At 41.7% G+C, this 20958-nt stretch overlaps 3 protein-coding genes across 4 annotated transcripts; all 3 read right to left on the reverse strand.

The window, feature by feature from the left end:
* Positions 4125-5673, reverse strand: LOC8074359 (FBD-associated F-box protein At5g18780). Its single transcript, XM_002451027.2, has 2 exons — positions 5507-5673; positions 4125-5238 (listed from the first exon to the last, which is right to left on the reverse strand). Exon 2 carries the CDS (start codon positions 5228-5230, stop codon positions 4319-4321), a length of 912 nt encoding a protein of 303 aa, XP_002451072.1. The 5' UTR covers positions 5231-5238; positions 5507-5673; the 3' UTR covers positions 4125-4318.
* Positions 7706-9927, reverse strand: LOC8074360. Of its 2 annotated transcripts, none has more exons than XM_002451028.2 (4): positions 9768-9927; positions 8557-9597; positions 8325-8474; positions 7706-8250 (listed from the first exon to the last, which is right to left on the reverse strand). In XM_002451028.2, the coding sequence occupies exons 2-4, from the start codon at positions 9463-9465 to the stop codon at positions 8044-8046; spliced, it is 1266 nt and encodes a 421-aa protein (XP_002451073.1). In that variant the 5' UTR covers positions 9466-9597; positions 9768-9927; the 3' UTR covers positions 7706-8043. The 2 variants fall into 2 exon arrangements, with proteins under 2 accessions (XP_002451073.1, XP_021316636.1); XM_021460961.1 differs by having other exon boundaries at positions 8557-9600.
* Positions 15128-19831, reverse strand: LOC8074361 (putative FBD-associated F-box protein At5g56820). Its single transcript, XM_002451029.2, has 4 exons — positions 19673-19831; positions 15823-16880; positions 15596-15745; positions 15128-15519 (listed from the first exon to the last, which is right to left on the reverse strand). The coding sequence occupies exons 2-4, from the start codon at positions 16870-16872 to the stop codon at positions 15316-15318; spliced, it is 1404 nt and encodes a 467-aa protein (XP_002451074.1). The 5' UTR covers positions 16873-16880; positions 19673-19831; the 3' UTR covers positions 15128-15315.

Below are 20958 nucleotides of genomic sequence, written 5' to 3' on the forward strand. Positions count from 1 at the left end.
CGTCATCGTCGCTGGCCGCCGAGGAGGACCACTGGCGGCGCTTCTCCTCCTCGTCGCGGCTGCCGGGTGTATCGACGACGGCTACAGCGGCGTTGCCGACGAAGCTGGACCAGGAGAGCGCCTTGGTCCTGCGGTGCATCCGCGCGGCGCGGATGTTGGTGAAGTCGAGCGAGTAGTCCGGCGCCGCCGCCGCCGCGCCCGCTCCGCCTGCTGCTACCTCCCACCCGCCGAACGCCGGCACCGACGCCCGCGGCGGCCGCCCGTGGATCGCGGCCGCCGGCCTCGGCCTCGCGTCCGCTCGCTTCGCCATTGACGACGCGTACGACGTCGACGAGTCCGGAGACAGCAGGGCGCGCGGGGGAGGAGAAGGAGAAGAAAAGGTAGCTTCTTTGTTCTCGTTGGAGATTCCGGGCGTGTCCGTGTCTGCGAGCGAGTGAATTTATATCGTCCGGCCGGCCGGCCGGCCGGCGGAGTAGCAAAGATGGAGGCTTTTAGTTCTCATCAAGGTAGGAGAGACCGAGAGAGGGAAGGAGGATGTGACACTGACACTTGCTGCACGCGACGTCGCCGTCGCCGGCGCCGGCGGCGCTGCTGGGCACAGCACTGCAGCACAGCATAGCGTTTGGAGGGCCGGGCGAGCTGTCGCGGCGTTGGATGTTGCCTGTGCAGTGCTGATCGTGCAGAGGTTGGATGGCACTCTGTGTTTCGTTTCGTGTCACCAGGATGGCATGGGATTACCTACGTGCTTATTTATTAATTAACTATATAATATTGTGTATATATACTCCTAGCCAAATAGTATGTTTTTCTATATAGGATTTTCACTGGAACGTGTGTGGAGAGAGAGAGAAAACGAATCTAGTGGAAACCACAAACATCGTGAAAACTCATGCAAACAACGTCAAAAATTTCCTCTAAATTCACCAGAACAATGATCTTGTTTGGTTCCCCTTGCTAAATTTTAACCAACTAAACTTTAGTCACTTTAGTGGCTAAACTTCTAAACACAATGACTACAAATGAGCTAAAATAGTTTAATTTTACTAGTCACCTAAGAGTAGCTAAAATATTTGTAGCTGGCTAAAATTTAGCAAGGAGAACCAAACAGACCCAATATATCAACCTTGATTAGAGGACAATACAAGTCCACTGTTGAGTTGAGGAGCCATGCTTGAGGTGGGGTAAGGGTAATCTCCCTGAACATACGATTAAAGTAAAACCAAATAAAAATGAGACATAGAATTTTTTTTAAGAAAAAAAGAGCAATTCCATTTGATCCCTGAACTTAGTTGTAGAGTGTAAAAAATCACTCAACTCAAAAACTAAACCTTACATCAAGAATTTTGAAAAACATGCAAATTCACCCTTGCATCAGTTCAAAATAGTCATTAGATGAGGTTTGTTTTACCATGAAAAATATATGTTTAAGCCTCTAAAAAATCGAGAAAATCCTAGGGATACATCAGGATAAGATAGACCCAATACAAAATTTTGAGCTCATTAAATTATCTTGGAGCATTATAGAAATTTTATTGAGATCTAAGAAAATGTAAAAAACCAAAAATAATCTCAGAACATTTTAATGATGTCTAAACACTTTATGCAAACTTTTCAAAGTAAGATGCAACCAGCATGAATGCAACACACAAAAATTCTAGTTCAGTTCATCTTGGTTGCAGCTCTTATTTTATTGTGGTAAGTTTCCAAAATATATTTCTATATCTATATCGATTAAAATGTTTTGAGAATTTTGTAAATGTGTTTGGATATTTTTTTCTACTTTTCTAGAGCTCAATCTATTTTTATGGAGATTTCCCAAGATAATTTCCTGAACTCCAAATATTTTATTTTGTATCTCTTTTCCTAATAATATATCTATTTTTTTTCTCAATTTTTAGAGGCATTTCTAGGGTTTGCAAACTTTGTCTAGTATCAATACCTGATTTGGTTTTTAAATTAAAAAGATGACGCGATTCAAAACCACCTTATTTGTCAGATTTTAAAAGTTGGGAAGGTAAGATTCCTATATTTTGAATCGAGGAGCTTTCCTATACCCAATTCTAAAGAGTCAAAATTTTAGGCATTTTTTTGGTCTAAATTTTTTTTTGTCTAGCTACTTATGAGGATGGAGAGATTGGACACAGACAAAAAAAAAGAAATCCTCTCTCAAATCAGACTTCTCCAAATCGAACTCTATTAAAAACCAAAGGAAAAAAATATCTATACCTCAAAATTTCTGTCATTTCTTTTAGTTTTGTCCAGACTAATCTATATTCTTTCTATCATGTGTTCGTGTCAAATTAGTTTCGGTTGTTTCTTATTCTATTCAATCTCTTTCTTCTTTCCCCCCTCGGTGTTGCTGCAACAGGAAGTGGTAGGCTGTCCAAATACAACTCATACACCGAATCGGATGTAATCGAATAGCCAATAAAGTAACAAATACAAATATGAATCATGCAATTTTCAAACTATCGGAATCCTCATCATGGACTAGACCGTGGCGCAAAAGTATAGAGAACCAAATAGATCGAGGCACAAGAGGACTAGAGGAGTAGATCCAAGAAGAGTCTTCTACTATGCTCACCAAGAGCGCAAGGACGACGGTGGAAGCAGATGGGGAGGCAGCGGTGAGGAGCACGAGCTACAGGCGAAAAATATATTAAAGTGTATTTTAATTCGGTATAAGTTTAATAGGACATTATCATATTACTGTAAAATTAAATCAAGATGTATTTTAATAGGACATTGTTATGGTCATCATAAAATAAATTATAGAAGGATCAAATATAAATAGACATGTACAAATCACATAATTGTTTTGAACAAATGTTTGATAGTTTTTTTTTCCGTTGCAACGCACGGACCTATTTGCTAGTATATATAGAAATGATTAAAGATGTGTTCGTTGGTTAATAAAACAGTATACAACTCAGCTTTTTTTTTATTGGACAACTCAGCTTATTGAGGTACTGGACTTGCATTGGTATAGGCATCAAACATGAAACTCATATAAAGCGGCCCACTCATATAACACATAGAAACTCATAATAAAGCGGCCCGCTCATCTTGCCGAAATCCAGCCCACGCTATTGGGCTTGTGGGCCGATCCATCCAGCAGCATGGGTTGTTGGCAGGGCATGACTCCCTCTCGAAGCCAAGGTGTTCTGTTCACCAAATCACCGTAGCCAAGGCAAGGTGTCCTTTTTTTTTTACTAGATTCTGGTCTATCAAGATTTTCTGTTAGAATTTGAAGAAAAAAGTTTCCGAAAGGTTAAAGAAAATTAATTGTCCCCGATTTGAGGCTTTTGAGCAGTCCTTGGTTTAGTTTCGCTCATGTATCTCTTCAGACTCCCAAAACGCAGAAAGAAAAACAGTATATGATACAAAATAATTAAGTCTTATTTATGTAATCTAAACTACAGTGTACCTCCTTTTACCGTGCCTAAATTTTTAACTTTGATAATCCTTTTCCAGGACCGGGGATCCTAAGAATAGTCACTAATCCCCAACAATGTCCTGTCGCAAGCAATTCCGTCACATAAAGTCGGTAATAAGCAGCGCAGTTCAAGAGAGAGCTAGGTTAAAAGATATCAAGATCCCCAGTTCCTTTGGGTATTGTAAACAAAATCCCTAGTAGTTAATAACAAGATATACCTTTTTCTACCTTGTTCCTCGTGCCAAAGGAACCTGGACCTTTAAAGTGTAAATTCTTCAGACCCAAAACCGCTACATGAACTAAAATATGTTTAAGCACTACTGCACTTCAAAAATGTTGACCAAAAGAGGAAGGTATCCTATTAGCTTTTGAAAAGATGTAGGATACAGTAAAAATACAAGCAAATATATGAGTAAAACAATCCCCAAGGAGACTGTCTAAAGCAAAGCAACTTCTGCCATAAACCACCACTATTCAACTATTTAGAACCACAATTGGGCAAACAAAGATCAGATCATCAGAGCTAAGGTTTAAAATGCCCAAACCCCCACAATGTATCTTGGGTACCAAAACACACAGTGTTGTACTAATCGAGAATCATCAATCAAGAAAATAATCTGTAAACTTGTTCCTCCTGCCAAAGGAACCTGAACATTGAATGGTCTCATGAAAGTCACAACCAGAAACGTTAAGGAACGAATGCTGACATATGATCCAAAGTGTGTTCAAGCGATGCGCTAAGAATTCAGAAAACGTTGAGCAACTTAAGTCAGCATTTAGCACTTGGAAGGATGCATCTCCTTAAAGTCTTACATAGGCTACTAAAACAAAAGCATAGATAATAAATACGGGGATTTGCCACCGTCTGGAAACCCGAAACCTCTAGTTTACTGCAATACGTTTGGCGAAGCGAAGAGGCACATCGAGGCACAGACGAGCAATCGTGGGGGCCCAGATAACCAGCACAACGTCAGAAGAATTCGTGCCACCAGCAATAACTAACCTCTTCAGTGTGGGCGAAGCAATACCAGCAAGAACATTCCATCGGCAGTTTTTCAGAACCAAGCTCTTCAGTGAGTTGGAGCTGATTACGTGAATCGCACATATGCAATCATCCAGCTCCAAGTCCTCCAACGATTGGCATGCTGAACTGACATGAATCGCGAAACGGCAGTCCAGAGCCACATTGCAGAGATAGAGCCTCTTGAGGCGCCAGGAATCGGTGGACCTCAATCCCTCGAGTTGACGGCAAGGACCTGGGGTGCAGTATTTCATCGCGCGCCTGAGCCACCCGCCTGCTTGTTTATCGGCGAAACTAGGTGCCCTGCTCTTACTCACATGGAGCCTCAAGGAATCCAACTGAGCGATGTTGCAGTGGTGCATCAGGCTATCAGCAAAATCCTCAAAGTTGTCCCACTCATTGTTCTTGGTTTCTTCGTTGTTGCCGTCGTCCGAGTCATCGTCTTCTTCTTCGAATTCAACATCAGAGTTGTCATCATCAGGGTCAGGGTTGTTGTTGGAAGGCTTCGGCACAGCCCTGAACTCATCCAGGTCGACGTCGAGGCACGGCACGGAGCGCCAGAGGTGCCTCCAGCGCGTGCCCAGCACGCACGTCTGCACCGCCTGCCGGGCCTTCAGGAACGACATGATGGTGTGGAGCAGGCTGTCCGGTAGAGCGCTCAGCCGGTCGTCCAGGTCGCCAGCCGAGCTTCCGCCGCCGCCGCCGCCACTTGCGTGGGCACGCCCTGCTGCGGCCCCGTCAAGCTCCATGGTGTCTCCCCCCTCAAGCTCCATGGTGACTCCTGCGCGAGCAGTTCCTCCATTAGAAGAAGACGGAACACGGGAAAAAAAATCAATCTAGGTTAGAACACCGCAAAATCCTGTTCGATATCGCGCTGCGAGATCGGAGGCGACGCGAGATTCGAAGAGGTGGCGAAGCGTGGTGGCTGAATCAGAACCGTGACCTCATCGGGAGATTGAAATCAAGAAAGGGTTCACGAGTCCCGAAAGCAGACTAGCCACCCGTACCGGAAGCGGGGCAAGATGGGGCGGTCGAGGAACGGGGCTTACCGATCGCCGCAGCCGGGGCCTGCCGTGGGGGGTAGGAGCCGCTCCAGCCGGAAGAGACGCAACCGTGAGAAGGGCGGCGCCGGCGCGAGCAGGTGCCTAAACCCTCGACGGGGATGGTTGGGGTGGGGGAAGAGCAGCACTGCGCCGCCCAGTTTTGGGCCGGCCCAATTGCACGACCGAGTTTTTATTCCCTTTTTCTTTTTGGCGAGGTCTGTCGTGTATTCTCATCGCAAGAATTCTCACAAGTCGAAGTATGCCAAGTTTAACCAATGTTGTAAAAAAATATAAATATTTATGAAATTAAATATATATATTATAAAAATATAACTAATAGAAAATCTAATAATACTTAGTTACTATCAAAAATTTTATTATATTATATATAAATTTAGTTAAATTTGAAATATTTTGATTCTACAAGATTCTTTGAATAACTTATAATTTAGGATGAAGAGGGTAGTAAAGTAAGTAATCCCTTCAATCCAAATTTAGAGAGACACATATCGTGATCAATTAAAACCAAACTTTTGCTCGAAAAAAACCCAAACTTCATAAACTTTTGGCTAATAACAATTAGTTAAAATTATATGCATGCAAAGTACAAATACAAAAACGTATAGTGTTTTAGATTTGTCCTAAGTTAGAATTGTTTTAAGTTTGATTAAATTGGGTTTATTTAATGCAACTAAATAACTATTTTAGCATGTTAACATGTAGCTATATATTTTTCCTTAAACTTGGTTAAACTAAGATGATTTTGTAATTTAGACAAACAAAATGTCTTACATGAGGAAAATAAGAGTTATTCCATCCATTCCAAATTATAAGATATTTTAACTTTTCTAGATATATAATTTTTGCTATACAATTAATATACTAGTATATCACATTAAAAGCAATATATCTCCAGAAAAGGGGAAAAACATCTTATAACTTCAAATGGAGATAGTATGTGGACAATTCAGTCTTTTAAAGATCTTTTGATGTGACACTGATTTTTTTAGCAATTTTTGCAAATTCTTATGTGCCAATGAACTCATCTTTTATATTTGCAAAATTATTTTTTTATGAATAAGCAAGTCAGTGTGGTACAACATGGAGTACAAAATTGTTATGTTTACAAAATAATCTTTATGCTACTGCTGTTTGGGGTGGACTTGTTGGGTGTGATGCGGCATGACTGTGTATGACTTTTATATGTGAGTAACTGACTTTTTTGTATAATGGTTTCTGCGGCTGATAAGCTTGAAGCTGATTTGTTGAGAGAGAAAAACACTATCATAAGTGATAAGTTCAAGCGAATAGGATTGTTTGATCGGTTTCCTTTGCCATATGCCTTCACACAGTGAAAAACATGTTGTAAAAGATGGCCTAATTCGCCTGAAACTCCAATCAGTGCATCATTGTCACCGTTGCTTGCTGCAATGTGTGGTTGTTAATTGACCGGTTTCTTTGGTTGCCTTATCAAATTTCGTTTTACACACTGAAATCCTTACATCAGCCATATTTGTGTTCCTGGGACTGAAATTTTGTCAGTATCCTTACACATGTACGGGAAGAGAGAGGAGAGGGGAGGGGAGGGGGGGGGGGGGGGGGGGGGGGCTGGCAGCGGCTATACAGGAGATATCTGCACAGGAAATTTTGTTAGGAATGTACAACCTCCTCGCACTCGCTACCCAATCCCAAAGAGCCCCAGGGAGAAAAGAACAAGAGAAAACAAGCAGTTTCCAGTGCCATTTTTCAAGACTGCGATGTTTTATAACTGGAAACAGTTTCAGTAGCAAATAACAGAAACAAACTTGTAAGTACACAAGAGACAGAGATACACAAAGTACATAGTGTTAAAAGCACCAGAAGCAAGGAAAAAATAGCAAATATCAATAGCATAGTCAATACAGCAAAGGCATGCATCACTTAGAAATTGGTCAGAAGTATAGGCTTGTGATCTAGTGCATCTGAAGGGAAACCATAATATGCAAGAAATTCCACATGTGAAACCTAAGGCGAGAAGACACATAGAAGAACATGTATGTCAAAGCAGAAGGGCTCAAATATTTTGCACATACATGTACAGCGATGACAAAAACGCTGATGAATTTCGTGATGGTGTATAGTTTTCGAAAGTATGAACCTCTGCCTAGTCTCCAAAGGCCCAAAAAGGGGCAAAAAACAGAAGAAAACATGCGATTTGCAGATCCATTTTTCAAGATTGCCATATTTTATAATACGAAACAGTTCCCCGATATGTAACAGTTTAAGCAAGCTTTGTCCACGTAAGTGGACAGCAGACACTGACACACAGTACATAGGGCTTAAAACAGATATTTTACATAGGCAATCACATCCTTAATCAAGGAAAATGAGTAAAAGGCAATATCATATGTATCAATAGAGCAAAGGTCTGCTTCACTCAGAAAGTAGTCAAAAGTATATAGGCTTCGATTTAGTGCCGCTGAAGGGAGCCTATATTGTGCACATAAATTCCACATGAACCGTTAGGAAAGGAGCCACATGAAAGGTCTGGGATAACAAAAACACTAAATAACTCTGGTCAGTTTAATGTTGTTCTTCAACAGATTCACCAAAACAAGCTGCAGAAGACTGATATGGTGGGGTCCATAGCCATCCTTATATATGATTTCAACCTTGAGGTTCTCACACAGCAAATCCAGACAACGGACCTCAGAAGATGAGGTTTTCTTGAGTATGGGCATTCCTTTCTTTTTGCTAGAATATTTTGGGAACTGTAGCCAGCATAAAAGATGTAAGACAATGAACTATGTTCAGTAAGTAAGTTAAAAACCAAACAACAGTATACCTTGCAGCACCGCAAAGTGAGTTTCTCAAGAATAGGAGAACTCCGAAGAAAGAACACCAATGTCCTGAAGTCATCACTGAGATCACAGTCGTCCAACAATAAGTTCCTCAGGTTCTTGAATTCTTGGAATCTAGGTTCCTTACCAAGCACCTGTAGTACATTAGATTAGATAGCGCACTAACATTATTGGAGTGAATAAAATGGAACATTGCAAGAGATAGTGAGGGCATACCAATGTCCCAAAGCCCGACAATTCTAAATTTGTCGAATTAGATATGCTACAGAGAAATTTGAATTGATCACCACCAATTTTACTTCTGACAAAACCATGTTTGTGACCGTGTAGATGAATCAATGCCTTGGCAACGGATGGCATCTCGTTTAATGAAACACCACCACGAAAGAGGGCAACATGCATAACCAGATGCAGATATGCAAGAACAGGGGCCAAGATAACAAGCACACAGGCATCAGTATTTGAGCCGCCATCGATAACCAATGTCTTCAGTGTGGGCGATATAATCTCAGAAAGATTTCGCCATTGGCATTTTTTTAGAACCAGGGTCTTCAGCGAGTGGGAGGTGATTGACTGAATTTTACAACTGCAGTCGTCCAGCTCCAAATCCTCCAAAGAGTGGCACACAGAACTAACATGATTAAGAAAACTATCATCAAGAAGTACATGGCAGAGATGCAACCTTTTGAGGCGCCAGGAACCAGAGCTCAATCCCTGATGATTGGCACGATCAGGAGTGCAGTATTTCATGGCGCGACGGAGCCATCCTGCTGCCACTCTTTTTCCAAACTCCGGTGCTCTGTTTCCATCACTATGCAGCCGGAATGAATCCAACTGTGCAATGTTACAGTGGCGCATCAGTGTCACGGCAAAATCCTCAAAATCCTCCCAGTCCTTGTAGTTGCTGTTGTTGAAAAGATCAAAACGCCAGACATCACTCTCGGAATCAGAGGCATCATCTTCCAGGAAATTGTTGTAGGTGATGCGGCTGGCATCAGAAGCGGGCGCCTTTTTCTTGAACTCATCAAAGTCGATGTCGAGGCACGGGACAGAGCGCCAGAGGTGCCTCCACCGTGTGGACAGCACGCATGTCTGCACCGCCTGCCGGGCTTTCAAGAAGGACATGATGGTATGGACTATGGAGGAGGCAGTCCGGCAGAGAGCTCAGCCGGTCCGGGCTGCCGGCCGAGGATCCGCCGACGACACCACTTGCGCGGGCGCGCTTCTTGAAGGCATCCTCAAGCTCCATGGCGTGCCCTGCTAGATCGATTACTTGATGAGTCGCGCTACTAGATCAACGACGGCGGAAGGTTTCGAAAAATGGCGAAGCATGTTCGCCGTCGAAGCATGTTCACGAGGGCCGAAAGCAAACCAGTCAGGGGTACGGGAACGAGGCGAAAGATGGGGCGGTGGGTAATGGGGCTTACCGAGCGCCGCAGCCTGAGCCTGCCGTGGGGGTAGGAGCCCCTCCAGCCGGAAGAAACGCAGCCGTGAGAAGGGCGGCGCCGGCGCGACCGAGTGCCTCGACGGCGGATGGGTGGGGGAAGAGGGGCACTGCGCCGAGCAGTTTTGGGCCGGCCCAATTGGCAATTGCTACGACCGAGTTTTAAATTTTATTCCATAATTTTTTTTCTTCAAAAAAAAAAAGGAATAGTCTGTTTTTTAATAACCAGAAAAAAAAATTAGGCCATGTCTCAAAGAGCAGGTGACTGAAATCCATAAATCCGTCAGACACCTTGTACATCCACTCCTCTCTGGTGTCCTTCCTCTTTGCTCCGACATCTTCTCTCTCTGGTGCTCCTCCTAACCCTCGTACTCACCGGAGATGAGAGAGTGGGAGGGTACGGGCTCAGGTCGAGCTTGTGGGTAGGTGGGTGATGCGAATGTGAAAAATCAGCTGTCGAATAATTCTGAAAAAATCAACCATATATTTTGGCAGGTCTCTAAAGAAATCCATCCGCTCAAAATTAATAGACTGTGATTAAAACCAAACCTTATGAATTTTAGCTAATTTTTAGTTAAAATTAATTATATGCATGCATAGTGTATAATTCCTCAATAAAAGATATATGGTGTTTTATGTTTGTCCTGAGTTAAGACTCATTTAAGTTTGATTACATATAGTGTATCTAATGCAACTAATCTAGTGTTGCAAGAAGTTTCTGCATTTTCTATAAACTTTTTAAAACTTAGAATTTTAATTTAGGATAAACAAAAACGCCATACTGATTTTAGGAAGGAGGCAGTAATAATTATATTCATGGATTCAATTTCCAAAAAAATGATATGACATCGATTTGTTAGCAATTGTTCACTACTATAAAACAATTTGAGGGTTAAGTATGCATTTCAATCACTTTATTTATTAAATCCTAAAATATATCTACTAAATAACATATTCATTAAATAATGTACAAAGGACAAAGTGAGTTATGCTCAGACTTGACACGGATGCTCATATTTTTCTAAACTTATTTCAAGATTTAACGATATTATTTTTTTCTTTCAAGTGGTAGGCAACGTACACATCATATGATCAAATGCATCTACACTGGATCTCAAAAGAAATGGTATAGCAATGTGAAGAAAAGAATGCCACAATAATCCTGATTCAAAGGATTTTCCAACAACCTGGTTTCAGATTTTGTTTTCTAATCCTTTATGTGCCAATGAACTAACTTATGTTTTGATATAATAGAGCTAGGCAAGATGTTTAGTGAGTTTTGCATTAGATGGGTCAGAAGGGACGCGAACTCGGTGGCAAACTTCTGTGCATCCATAGTTTCGCCTACCGATCGCTGCCACTTCTGGATTGATAATGTACCAGGCTGGCTAGTGGTTCTAGCAGATGTCGATTGTAATCTGGCCATGAATCAATAGAAAGCTCTATTACTCAAAAAAAAAGATAAACTCTTATTTTAAATTTTTTTCCAGTTTAGTAAAAGAGCTATTCTTACTTCATAAAAATTAAAAGTTATCAAATATCCTCAGTGACTTGTAAGTTTTCGAGGACAAGAGGAACTTCATATATGCTCCTCATCATATGTTTTTCTCGAGAGATCATGGTAAATTAGATGTATGAGTAAATTAAGAAAATAAAAAGTGTTGGCAGAGAAAGCGATAAAGACAAAGAAACTATTAAAAAGGTTTGGTTGGGTAGAAGTAATTTTGGGGTTCCAAATGCAAAAATATTAGACTATTGGAGAAGGATAAAATTTAATTTGCTATTTTTTTCCACTCCTATGACATATGAACGCAAACCCTACCCCTATGACTCAAAGAGTAGACCAGAACTCCTCGCTATGAACATTGTCTACCACAACAACATTAAATCCTGAAATATTTTCTTCCACGCAAAGTTAAACCTAGAATGCTTGAGGTGCTACTAATACTCTACTCTTGTAACCACTAGGCTACACATTCATTCACTCTTGTTTCTTTCTTCTATTAACTTATTAGATCTAATAGTTTAGTAAGTAAACTATTTCAAACTTTTAAATATGCTCTAACCATATATTCCCTTTTTTCTTTAGAGATCTCTAAAATAACCACTACACTCTAAATTAGTAAACTTCATCAGATTTTGGATACTAACAAAGTTAAAATTATATGCATGAATAGTGTGTAATTCTTTGATTAAAAAATACATGGTGTTTTATGTTTCCTAAGTTATCATTATTTAAACTTGATTAAATTTGGCATATTTAATACAACTAATTTATAGTGTTGTAAGTTGTTGCTACGTTTTCTATATATTTGAATGAATTTAGAAGACTTTTTAATTTAGAACAAACAAAACGCCTTACATGAGGCAATAATAGCTATATGAAGAAATTCAATCTTTCAAAGATCTTTTGATATGACATTGATTTGTGTAGGGTCAAGTTAAAAAGTACACCTATAAAAAACGGATGAAGGTTTCTTCAAATAACATTATCTTTTCATATAAAAGATGTGCACATTTTCTCTGTTGATATAAAAGATGCTTAAGTCTCCTACTTTTCACCATGACTCCATATAAGTATTTGATTGCAAACAAGAATACTAAGCTTTTTGTTTTTACTTTTTAGGCATCACATCTATTTCAATGCTATAGCAACACGAAGAAAATGATGACGCAACTCTCTCTCTCTCTCTCCAAATCCTTATGTGCCAGTGAACGGACTTCATCTTCAGATCTCTCTTTTTTTTTGCAAATCCTTATGTGCCAACGAACTGGCTTTATCTTTTATATTTGCAAAATTCTTTCTTTTTTTGAAAGCAAGTCAATATGGTAAAACATTGAGAGCACAAAATTGTTATGTTTGCAAAACAATTTTTTGGCCTTGATAGGACTTCTCCATCGGCTTCAGAAGCCCTTTTTTTTGTCAAATAGGATAAAATAAAAACGGCTTCACACAGAGAGCCTCAAAACGTGCTGAGACAAAGGATAGACAAGGAGCGGAGCCAAAAATAATAGCTTCACCTTGCCTACGTATTACTCAATAAGGATGAAACCACAAATTTCCCTTGTTGTGACTCATGTGCCTACGTGGGAACTCGGCCACATGGGCGTGGGTGCAGCCACCAGAGCACATAGCCACCAAGGCGCGTAGGCCAACTGGGGCAGCAGCCACCGGAGGTCTCGATCGATGGAGCGCTCGGTCATCGGGGGCACGTCTCCCTAGACGCACCACCATCAGGCACGCATGCAGCCGGGGGCACGTCCACTTGGTAGCGTGGGCCCCTATATGCAGGTCAAGGGAGCGGTAGACACTATTCCTGAGTTTCCTCATGTTCATCTGGCAAGCATGGGAAGAAGACGACATGTATAGGGAAAATAAGGGTATTTTGATCTTTTTTATTCGTTTTGTCTATTGTAAGGAGCTATTTTGCCAGGATATCAAAGTGGCCTCAGCTCCATCAGACTGTTTATGGTGTCGAAGCAAAAAAAAAAAAGCTTCGCTGATAAAGTAGATCCATGTCAAACGGGGTTTTTATGCTAACGATTTGTACTCTGTTTGGAGTGGTGGCCTTTTTGGGTGTAATACGGCATAGGACTGTGTACGACTTTTTATATGAGTATAAAAAGTAGCACTAAACAATGCTGCACTTTGACCCAGTGATTGATCTGTTTGCTTTGCCTAATGCCATTGCTATCACACGAGTGAAAAGAATGATGTAAAAAGAGGGCCTAATTCACTTGAGACTCAGTGGGTCACTTTCGCCGGTGCTTGGTGCACTGCATGGTTCTTAATCGATCGGTTTCTTTGGTTACCTTTTCAAATCCTTACACCACCCGCATTTGCGTTCCTGCGGACTGAAATCTTGTTCCACCGACTGAAATCCTTATCCTTAGGTCTTGTTCAGTTGGCAAAATTTTAGGATTTTGAGTAATGGAACACTTTCGTTTGTATTTGACAAATATTGTTCAATCATGAACTAACTAGTCTTAAAAGATTCGTCTCACAAATTACAGGTAAACTTTATAATTAGTTATTATTTTTGTCTATATTTAATCCTCCATACATATGTCGCAAGATTCGATTGTTTTTTTCTATATTTAATTCTCCATGCATATGTCGCAAGATTCGATGTGACGGAAAATCTAAAATTTTTGGCAAAACTTTTTGGGAACTAAACAAGGCATCACATGATAAGGTTTGTTTGCACGAGAAAACGAACTAAAACTAGAACAGAAAACACACAAATTGCGCTGGACCCATTTTTTTTTGACAATGCATACCGCAAGCTTTATTAATGAAGAACAGTCACATCATTTAGCATAAACTCAAAAATAAATCTCACGGGCTCATCGTCTCAAATACAATCACACATCTTGTGCATTGCAGAAGCCAGAAGGGTGAGCCAGCTATAGGATTCAGTTCATTTGTAGTCACCACAAAGTTTTCAGTTCATCTGTAGTCAGTAGAACCTCAATAGGGACAGTAGAGAAGATATCAATATACGATTTGAAATCTCCAAATTAAGTTGAGACGGTATGCATGTCAAAGCGGAGGGGTTGATAGTTTGCACATACATGACGGGGATCAATTCAGGAGATATCTGCATAGTGATGACAAAAACGCTGATGAATTTGAGTTGGTGTATGGAATTCATGTAGCTCTCTGCCTAATCCCAAAGAGCCCCAGGGAGAAATAACAGAAGAAAACATGAGATTTCCGGTGCATTTTTCAAGATTGTCATGTTTTATAATTGGAGACATTTCAGTAGGAAAACACACACAGAGAGAAGCGAAAAACAAGGGGGAAAATAGTACATAGAGCTAAAAGCACCAGAAAAGTAAAAAAAGAGTAAAAAATCAATAGCATATACAGTCATTAGAGCAAAGACCTTCATCACTTAGAAATTGGTCAAAAGTATATAGGCTTGCCATTTAGTGCAAGACCCATAATATGTATGTAAATTCCACATCTGAACCATAAGGCAAGAATCTACCTAGAAGGACATGCATGTTCAAGCAGAGGGGGCTCAAGATATTTTGGACACACAAGTAGGGGACCCATACATAAGCACTGATGAATTTAAGATGGTGTATAGTTTTGGAAAGCATGTACCTCTGTCTAGTCCCCAGAAGATCTAGGAAGGAGAAAAAAAATAGAAGAAAACAAGCTATTTCCGGTCCCATTTTTCAAGCTTGCGATATTTTATTATAGGCGATAGTTTCCCAATATGTAAGAACTTAATCTAGCTTTGTCCATGTAAGTGGGTGGTGCGCACTCGACACTGACACACAGCAGTACAGACATAGGGCTTAAAGCAGATATTTTACAGAGAAATCATACCCTTAAGCCAGGAAAGAGTAAAAATCAATAGCATATGTAGTCAATAGAGCAAAAGCCCGCTTCACTTAAAATTAATCAAACATATAGGCTTGCAATTTAGTCCATCTGAAGGAAGCCTATGATGTGCACATAAATTCCACATGAACCATTAGGTGAGATGCCATATAGAAGGCGTGGGATAACAAAAACACTAATCAACTTTGGTGAGTTTAATGTTGTTCTTCGACAGATTCACTGAAATGTGCAGCAAAAGCCGCATAAGGTGGGGTCCATAGCCATCATTATATATGATTTCAAACTTGAGGTTCTCACACAGCAAATCCAGTCCACGGAGCTCAGAAGATGCGATCTCGTTGCGTATGGGCATATGTCTCTTTTTAGGACATTTTGGGAACTGTAGCCAACATAAAAGATGTAAGACAATGCACTATGTTCATTAATTAATTTTTAAAAACCAAACAACAGTATACCTTGCAGCACCGCAAAGTGATTTTCTCAAGAATAGGAGAACTCCGAAGAAAGAATACCAATGTCCTGAAGTTATCACTGAGATCACAGTCGTCCAGCAATAAGTTCCTCAGGTTCTTGAATTCTTGGAATCTGGGTTCCTTACCTAGCACCTGTAGTAAATTAGATAGTACCATAACATTATTAGAGTGAATAAAATGGAACATTGTAAGAGACGGCAATGGCATACCCTTGTCCCGACACCCGATAATTCCAAATTTGTCGAGTTAGATATGCTACAAAGAAGCTTGAATTGATCGCCATCAAGTTTACTTCTGGCATGATTATATTTGTGGTCCAGTAGATGAATAAAAGCCTTTCCAAGGGATGGCACTTCGTTTAATGAAAAACCACCACAAAATCTATAAACATTCACAGCCAGATGCAGATATGCAAGAGCAGGGACCAAGATAACAAGCGCACAGGCAGCAGTATTTAAGCCACCATCAAAAACCAACGTTTTCAGTGTGGGAGATATAATCTCACAAAGACGGTGGCATCGACATTTTCTCAGAACCAGGGTCTTCAGCGAGTTGGAGGTGATTGACTGAATTCGACAACTGCAATCGTCCAGCTCCAATTCCTCCAAAGAGCAGCACACTGAACTAACACGCTTCACAAAATGATCATCAAGAAGTACATGGCAGAGATGCAGCCTTTTGAGGCACCAAGAACCAGAGGTCAGTCCCAGCTTACTGGCACGATCAGGCGTGCAGTATTTCATGGCACGACGGAGCCATCCTGCTGCCAGTCTATTGCCAAACACCGGTGCTCTGCTTCTAACAATATTCAGCCGGAATGAATCCAATTGTGCAATGTTACAGCGGTGCATCAGGGTCACAGCAAAATCCTCAAAATCCTCCCAGTCCTTGTACTTGATGAAATGATGCAGTTGCTCTCTGTCACTGTCACTGTCACTGTCACTGTCAGAATCAGAGGTATCAATGTCGGAGCAAGAACTTTCATCGCTACTGGAGAGGCAGATGCGCTTGACACCAGAAGGGGACGCCTTGTTGAACTCATCAAAGTCAATGTCAAGGCATGGCACCGAGCGCCAGAGGTGCCTCCACCGTGTGGACAGCAGGCATGTCTGAACCGCCTGCCGGGCTTTCAAGAAGGACATGATGATATGAAGGAGGCTGTCTGGCAGAGAGCTCAACCGGTCTGGGCCGCCAGCCAAGCATCTTTCGATGACACCACTCACGCAGGCCCGCTTCCTGAAGGCATCATCAAGCTCCATGGTGTGCCCTGCTTGGAGCAGTTCCCACGTTAGAGGACCAAACAACTCATCATCAGAAAAACAAATAAATAAAAAGATATATTTTTTTTAAAAAAAATCCATCCACACAAAACACCACATAATCATGTTCCATCTTTTAATAGACAAATCTTGCACCATGGAATCCAGCACCTTATTTTGCCATGTCATCCTTTTTTCCTCCGTTAGATTTCAATCGAACTATCCACAGGCAGCACAGCAGCTTAGCGTTTCTAGAACCCTTGTCTTCAGCGTGAGAGCCGCTGCAGCCACCATTCCCTCCCCACGCGCGCCACTGCCGCTTCCACCTAGCCACGCCTAGCGGCAGCTATATGCTATAGGAGAAATCATGTTATGCCTATCCCACTGCCCTCATGCGCCTGCAGTGCTCTGCCTTCCCACCAATCATCATTCTCTGCTGGGGCAAGGGGCTAGCAGCTGTCGTCATCTGCACAGCCGTACTTTTTCTGCCAGCCAACAGTGTTTTTCTCTCACGATAAATCAGCGAACAGTATTTTCAGCCATGGCTTTTCAGACCAGCGAATAGGCTCCGGACCCCAGAAGGAGCAGTCGTGCGACAGTCCCTGTGGCAGCGATGTCCTCCACCTTCACAATGGTGGCGACGGGCAGCGATCGGGCTCATCCGGTGGCACGTGGCCACCAGCGAGGCGGCGTGTCCCGTGTGGGCGAGCCGAGTGCAGCGTCGCACGAGCGTAGTCCCTGGGGCAGCCGGACACGGCCGCCGCACACCGGCAAGGCACCGCAGCAAACCAATCACATCACAGCACGGATATATAGGTCCCCAGCAAAGCAGACGCTGCTGCAAACGCGCGCGTGCCACCAGCGTGGCCATGGGCCACCGACGATGGTGCCGGCGAGAGATGAGCATGGCGTGACACAAGTGTAGCTCTCTGTCGTTCTTGTTGATCCATGTGGATGTGCAAAAGCAGCGTTCCTGTTAGGAGCTCCCTTTCTGCTTGCTGCATTGCAGCTATGGTGGTTGATGAAACGTGCATATCAGCAGTTCCATGTTTACGCTGTAGAACTCAACCATCCATAGGAACATCCTCATGCATATTCCGTGGTATGGCAGTATGTAATACTGTATTTAGTTCACTTATCACTAGAACAAGTAATTATGCAAATTAGAAATGATGAAATTTCAGTTGCAAAAGTAATATTCAGTGTACTAGTCATTGTAGCTTTCACACTTCTAGAATAGCTTGTTGTACATAAGTGATGAGTACTTACTCTCATCCTATTGTTCTCGATTAAAGCAGACATGCAAAGTTAATCTCGATTTCTCTGTTTTTATTCTAATTTTGGATATTATGTTCTGATGACTTTTGTTTATAATAATGTTCAACTACAGCAACTTAAAAGGGTTAGCAAGTCTTTGATCAGTACATCTGTAAAAAACCTGAACTGTGGATTTATTTAATGTGAAAGACTGAAAGTATGATTTTGATTTGGTTGTAGAATTTGGAAATTTTTTGGTATGATAGATGGATTAACCTGGTCTGTTTTGCATATCAGTAATAGTAACCATATGTGAATGGAGAGAGAAACATGCAGTTTGTTTTTGTTGTCATGGCTCCTCTATTCTATTAACTGAACAAAGCACAAAAATATATGCTCCTTGTTTAGAATCTGAATAGTGAATACTGGATTCATTTCATTTCCTCTTCCCCTCATCCACAAGATCAGCCAAGTGAAGTCTCAGGCTCTCAGCAATATACAAGGAACTTAATATGTTTAAAATCTGCTTTGGCTCACCGTGTGCTGCAGATTTGGTGCATATGTGCAGCTCGATCCGGCTGCCTCACGTGGAGAGAACAGAGCCACACGGCGGGGAGCACTTCAGGAGCGAGCTGCTGTTGCTGCCACAACCATTCTGGTCTATGGACAAGCCAACGAGAAAAACAGAGACCAGGGGAAAAAAGAGAGAAATGGCTTCTATGTCCTTGTATTCGTGCTAGCGGAGTCCAGCTGCTATGGATTGTCAGGAGCCGCAAAGAATAGGGCGAAAGAAGCTGCCAGGCAGGTGCCCAATGCTCAAATTCTTGAACTCATTTTAAGTAAAATACATTTCCCAAACTTGACAAAGATGTATAGTGAGATTTAGGTGCTCAATTATGACTGATGAATGCACAAATAGTACAAGTCACAAAAAAAAATGCATAAATAGTATTGGTTTTGAGTTTTCAATTTCAAAACTAAGTTTCATAGTAATGCTATCCTGTGATCGTATTAGAAAACTATTTCACATAAATACTTTGCACATATCTAATGCTAATAAGTAATAACCCTACTTATATATATATAAAAAAAACTACTGACACTAACTCTAACATATAAGATATATTTTTATCTTAACAACAATCATTTCAGCTTTAGTACTTCAGTTCACAGTATCAGAACACAGTGCACAATCAAAAAAACTATTAGGTGAATTTAAAGATACCTCATAATTTCATATTTGCACTAGTATCAGATGAACATATAATAAACATAACAGTATCTACTAAGCTTGATACAGCTGGTTCCATAAAGGGGCACCGCATACTGCGGCGTATGTTGCTTTCTAGTTACTAATGAGTCGCGCTACTAGATCGAAGACGGCGCAAGATTTGGAGGCACGGCGAATCGTTTTGCTGAGTTAGAAGCATGTTCTCATCGGAAGATTGAAATCAAGAAGGGTATTCACGAAGTGCCGAAAGCAAACCCCCGTCAATGGTACGGTAGCGGGGCGAGAGATGTGCAGTCGGAGAATGGGGCTTACCGAGCGCCGCAGCCTGAACCTTCCGTGGGGGGAGGAGCGGCTCCAGCCGGAGGAGAAGCAACAGCGAGAGGGGCGGCGCCGGCGCCGGCGCCGCGAGAGGGGCGCGCGGGGGGAGGGATTGGAGGAGGAGCTGCGTTTCTGGGCCGGTCCTGTTGTGGGCCGCCGCGACCGAGTTTTTATTTATTCCATAATTTTAACGTAATTTTATAAGGGAACAGATTGTAAACTCATCTCTCGTGCAAACTGTACAAACTTTAATCTGGACCGTAGGATGTTGATCCAAGGGGGCACATGAGAGAGGTGGAAGGAGGGATTTGTAAAAGTGTGATTAAGAGCGGGCAGTTAAGTGCAAAATTACCCAATCTCTCCGTGCCTCTTGGATCAACATCCTGCGGTCCAGATTAGAGTTTGCACAGTTTGCACGGAAGATGAGTTTGCACTAGATCCGTTGCCATTTTATAATCATCTTTTTTTGTTTATTTTTTGGCAAGGTCTCTAAAGAAATTCCTCTATTAGAATTATGATTAAAATCAAACTTCATAAAGTTTTTTGACTAATAATTAGCCAAACTTTATGCATGTATATCAAAAATAAAGCTTTTCAGGCTGTCTCCAATAGGAGACCTATTGGAGAACTCAAACCTAAAATTGGTCTTCAACACAATACTTAGACTGTCTCCAACAACTCATGTAAAAGCAGAAGCAAACGCAAAATAGGTCACGCATAGTATATTTAGGTGACAAAAACAGCCTCCAACGGAAGACTCAATCAAAGCATGCATTTTGGGTACCACACAAACTGGTAGGCATATTTGGGTTGTCTCTCTCCGCGACGCAAAGCTCCGGCGCCTGTATTGGTGGGCCGTAGGAGGCGATGGGGTGGACAGAGCTGTAGTGGTGGGTCGCAGATATCGCATCATCATCGAGCTCAAGTCAACAACCCTGGATTTTGCTCGGCAATGATGAAAGTGTACGGTAAACATGGAGTTCGTCGTCGTTAATTACAAACCTGTAGTGAAAAGTGAATAATAAAACTTTAAACAAACATTGGCCATCTACACCCACGCAAAACATGCTTCATCATATTACAAGTTGGAGAATGAGCAATTGTCTGGCAACACAAAAGCCATGAAATCTAGGTGCTTTGCCCATCTTGCCTTTCTAGCAAGAGCATCAGCCATACTTATCTCTCTGTAGCCTGTAGATCTTGATTACCGAGTAGCTTCTTGCTCTATTTATGTCCTGCACTTGAGCAATGATAGGATGCAGTGACCAATATCCATGATG

This window comes from Sorghum bicolor, chromosome 5, assembly GCF_000003195.3.
Source record: "Sorghum bicolor cultivar BTx623 chromosome 5, Sorghum_bicolor_NCBIv3, whole genome shotgun sequence".
NCBI lineage: Eukaryota > Viridiplantae > Streptophyta > Magnoliopsida > Poales > Poaceae > Sorghum > Sorghum bicolor.

What these genes read in the sequence shown, in the direction of transcription:
- LOC8074359 (XM_002451027.2), bottom strand. Translation starts at nt 5,230, where the DNA reads ATGGAGCTTGAGGGGGGAGACACCATGGAGCTTGACGGGGCCGCAGCA.
- LOC8074360 (XM_002451028.2), bottom strand. Translation starts at nt 9,465, where the DNA reads ATGTCCTTCTTGAAAGCCCGGCAGGCGGTGCAGACATGCGTGCTGTCC. An exon ending in TGTCGGGCTTTGGGACATTG is followed by an intron (nt 8,475 to 8,556) that starts GTATGCCCTCAC and finishes AATGTACTACAG; the next exon opens with GTGCTTGGTAAGGAACCTAG. An exon ending in TCACTTTGCGGTGCTGCAAG is followed by an intron (nt 8,251 to 8,324) that starts GTATACTGTTGT and finishes TGCTGGCTACAG; the next exon opens with TTCCCAAAATATTCTAGCAA.
- LOC8074361 (XM_002451029.2), bottom strand. Translation starts at nt 16,872, where the DNA reads ATGGAGCTTGATGATGCCTTCAGGAAGCGGGCCTGCGTGAGTGGTGTC. An exon ending in TATCGGGTGTCGGGACAAGG is followed by an intron (nt 15,746 to 15,822) that starts GTATGCCATTGC and finishes AATTTACTACAG; the next exon opens with GTGCTAGGTAAGGAACCCAG. An exon ending in TCACTTTGCGGTGCTGCAAG is followed by an intron (nt 15,520 to 15,595) that starts GTATACTGTTGT and finishes TGTTGGCTACAG; the next exon opens with TTCCCAAAATGTCCTAAAAA.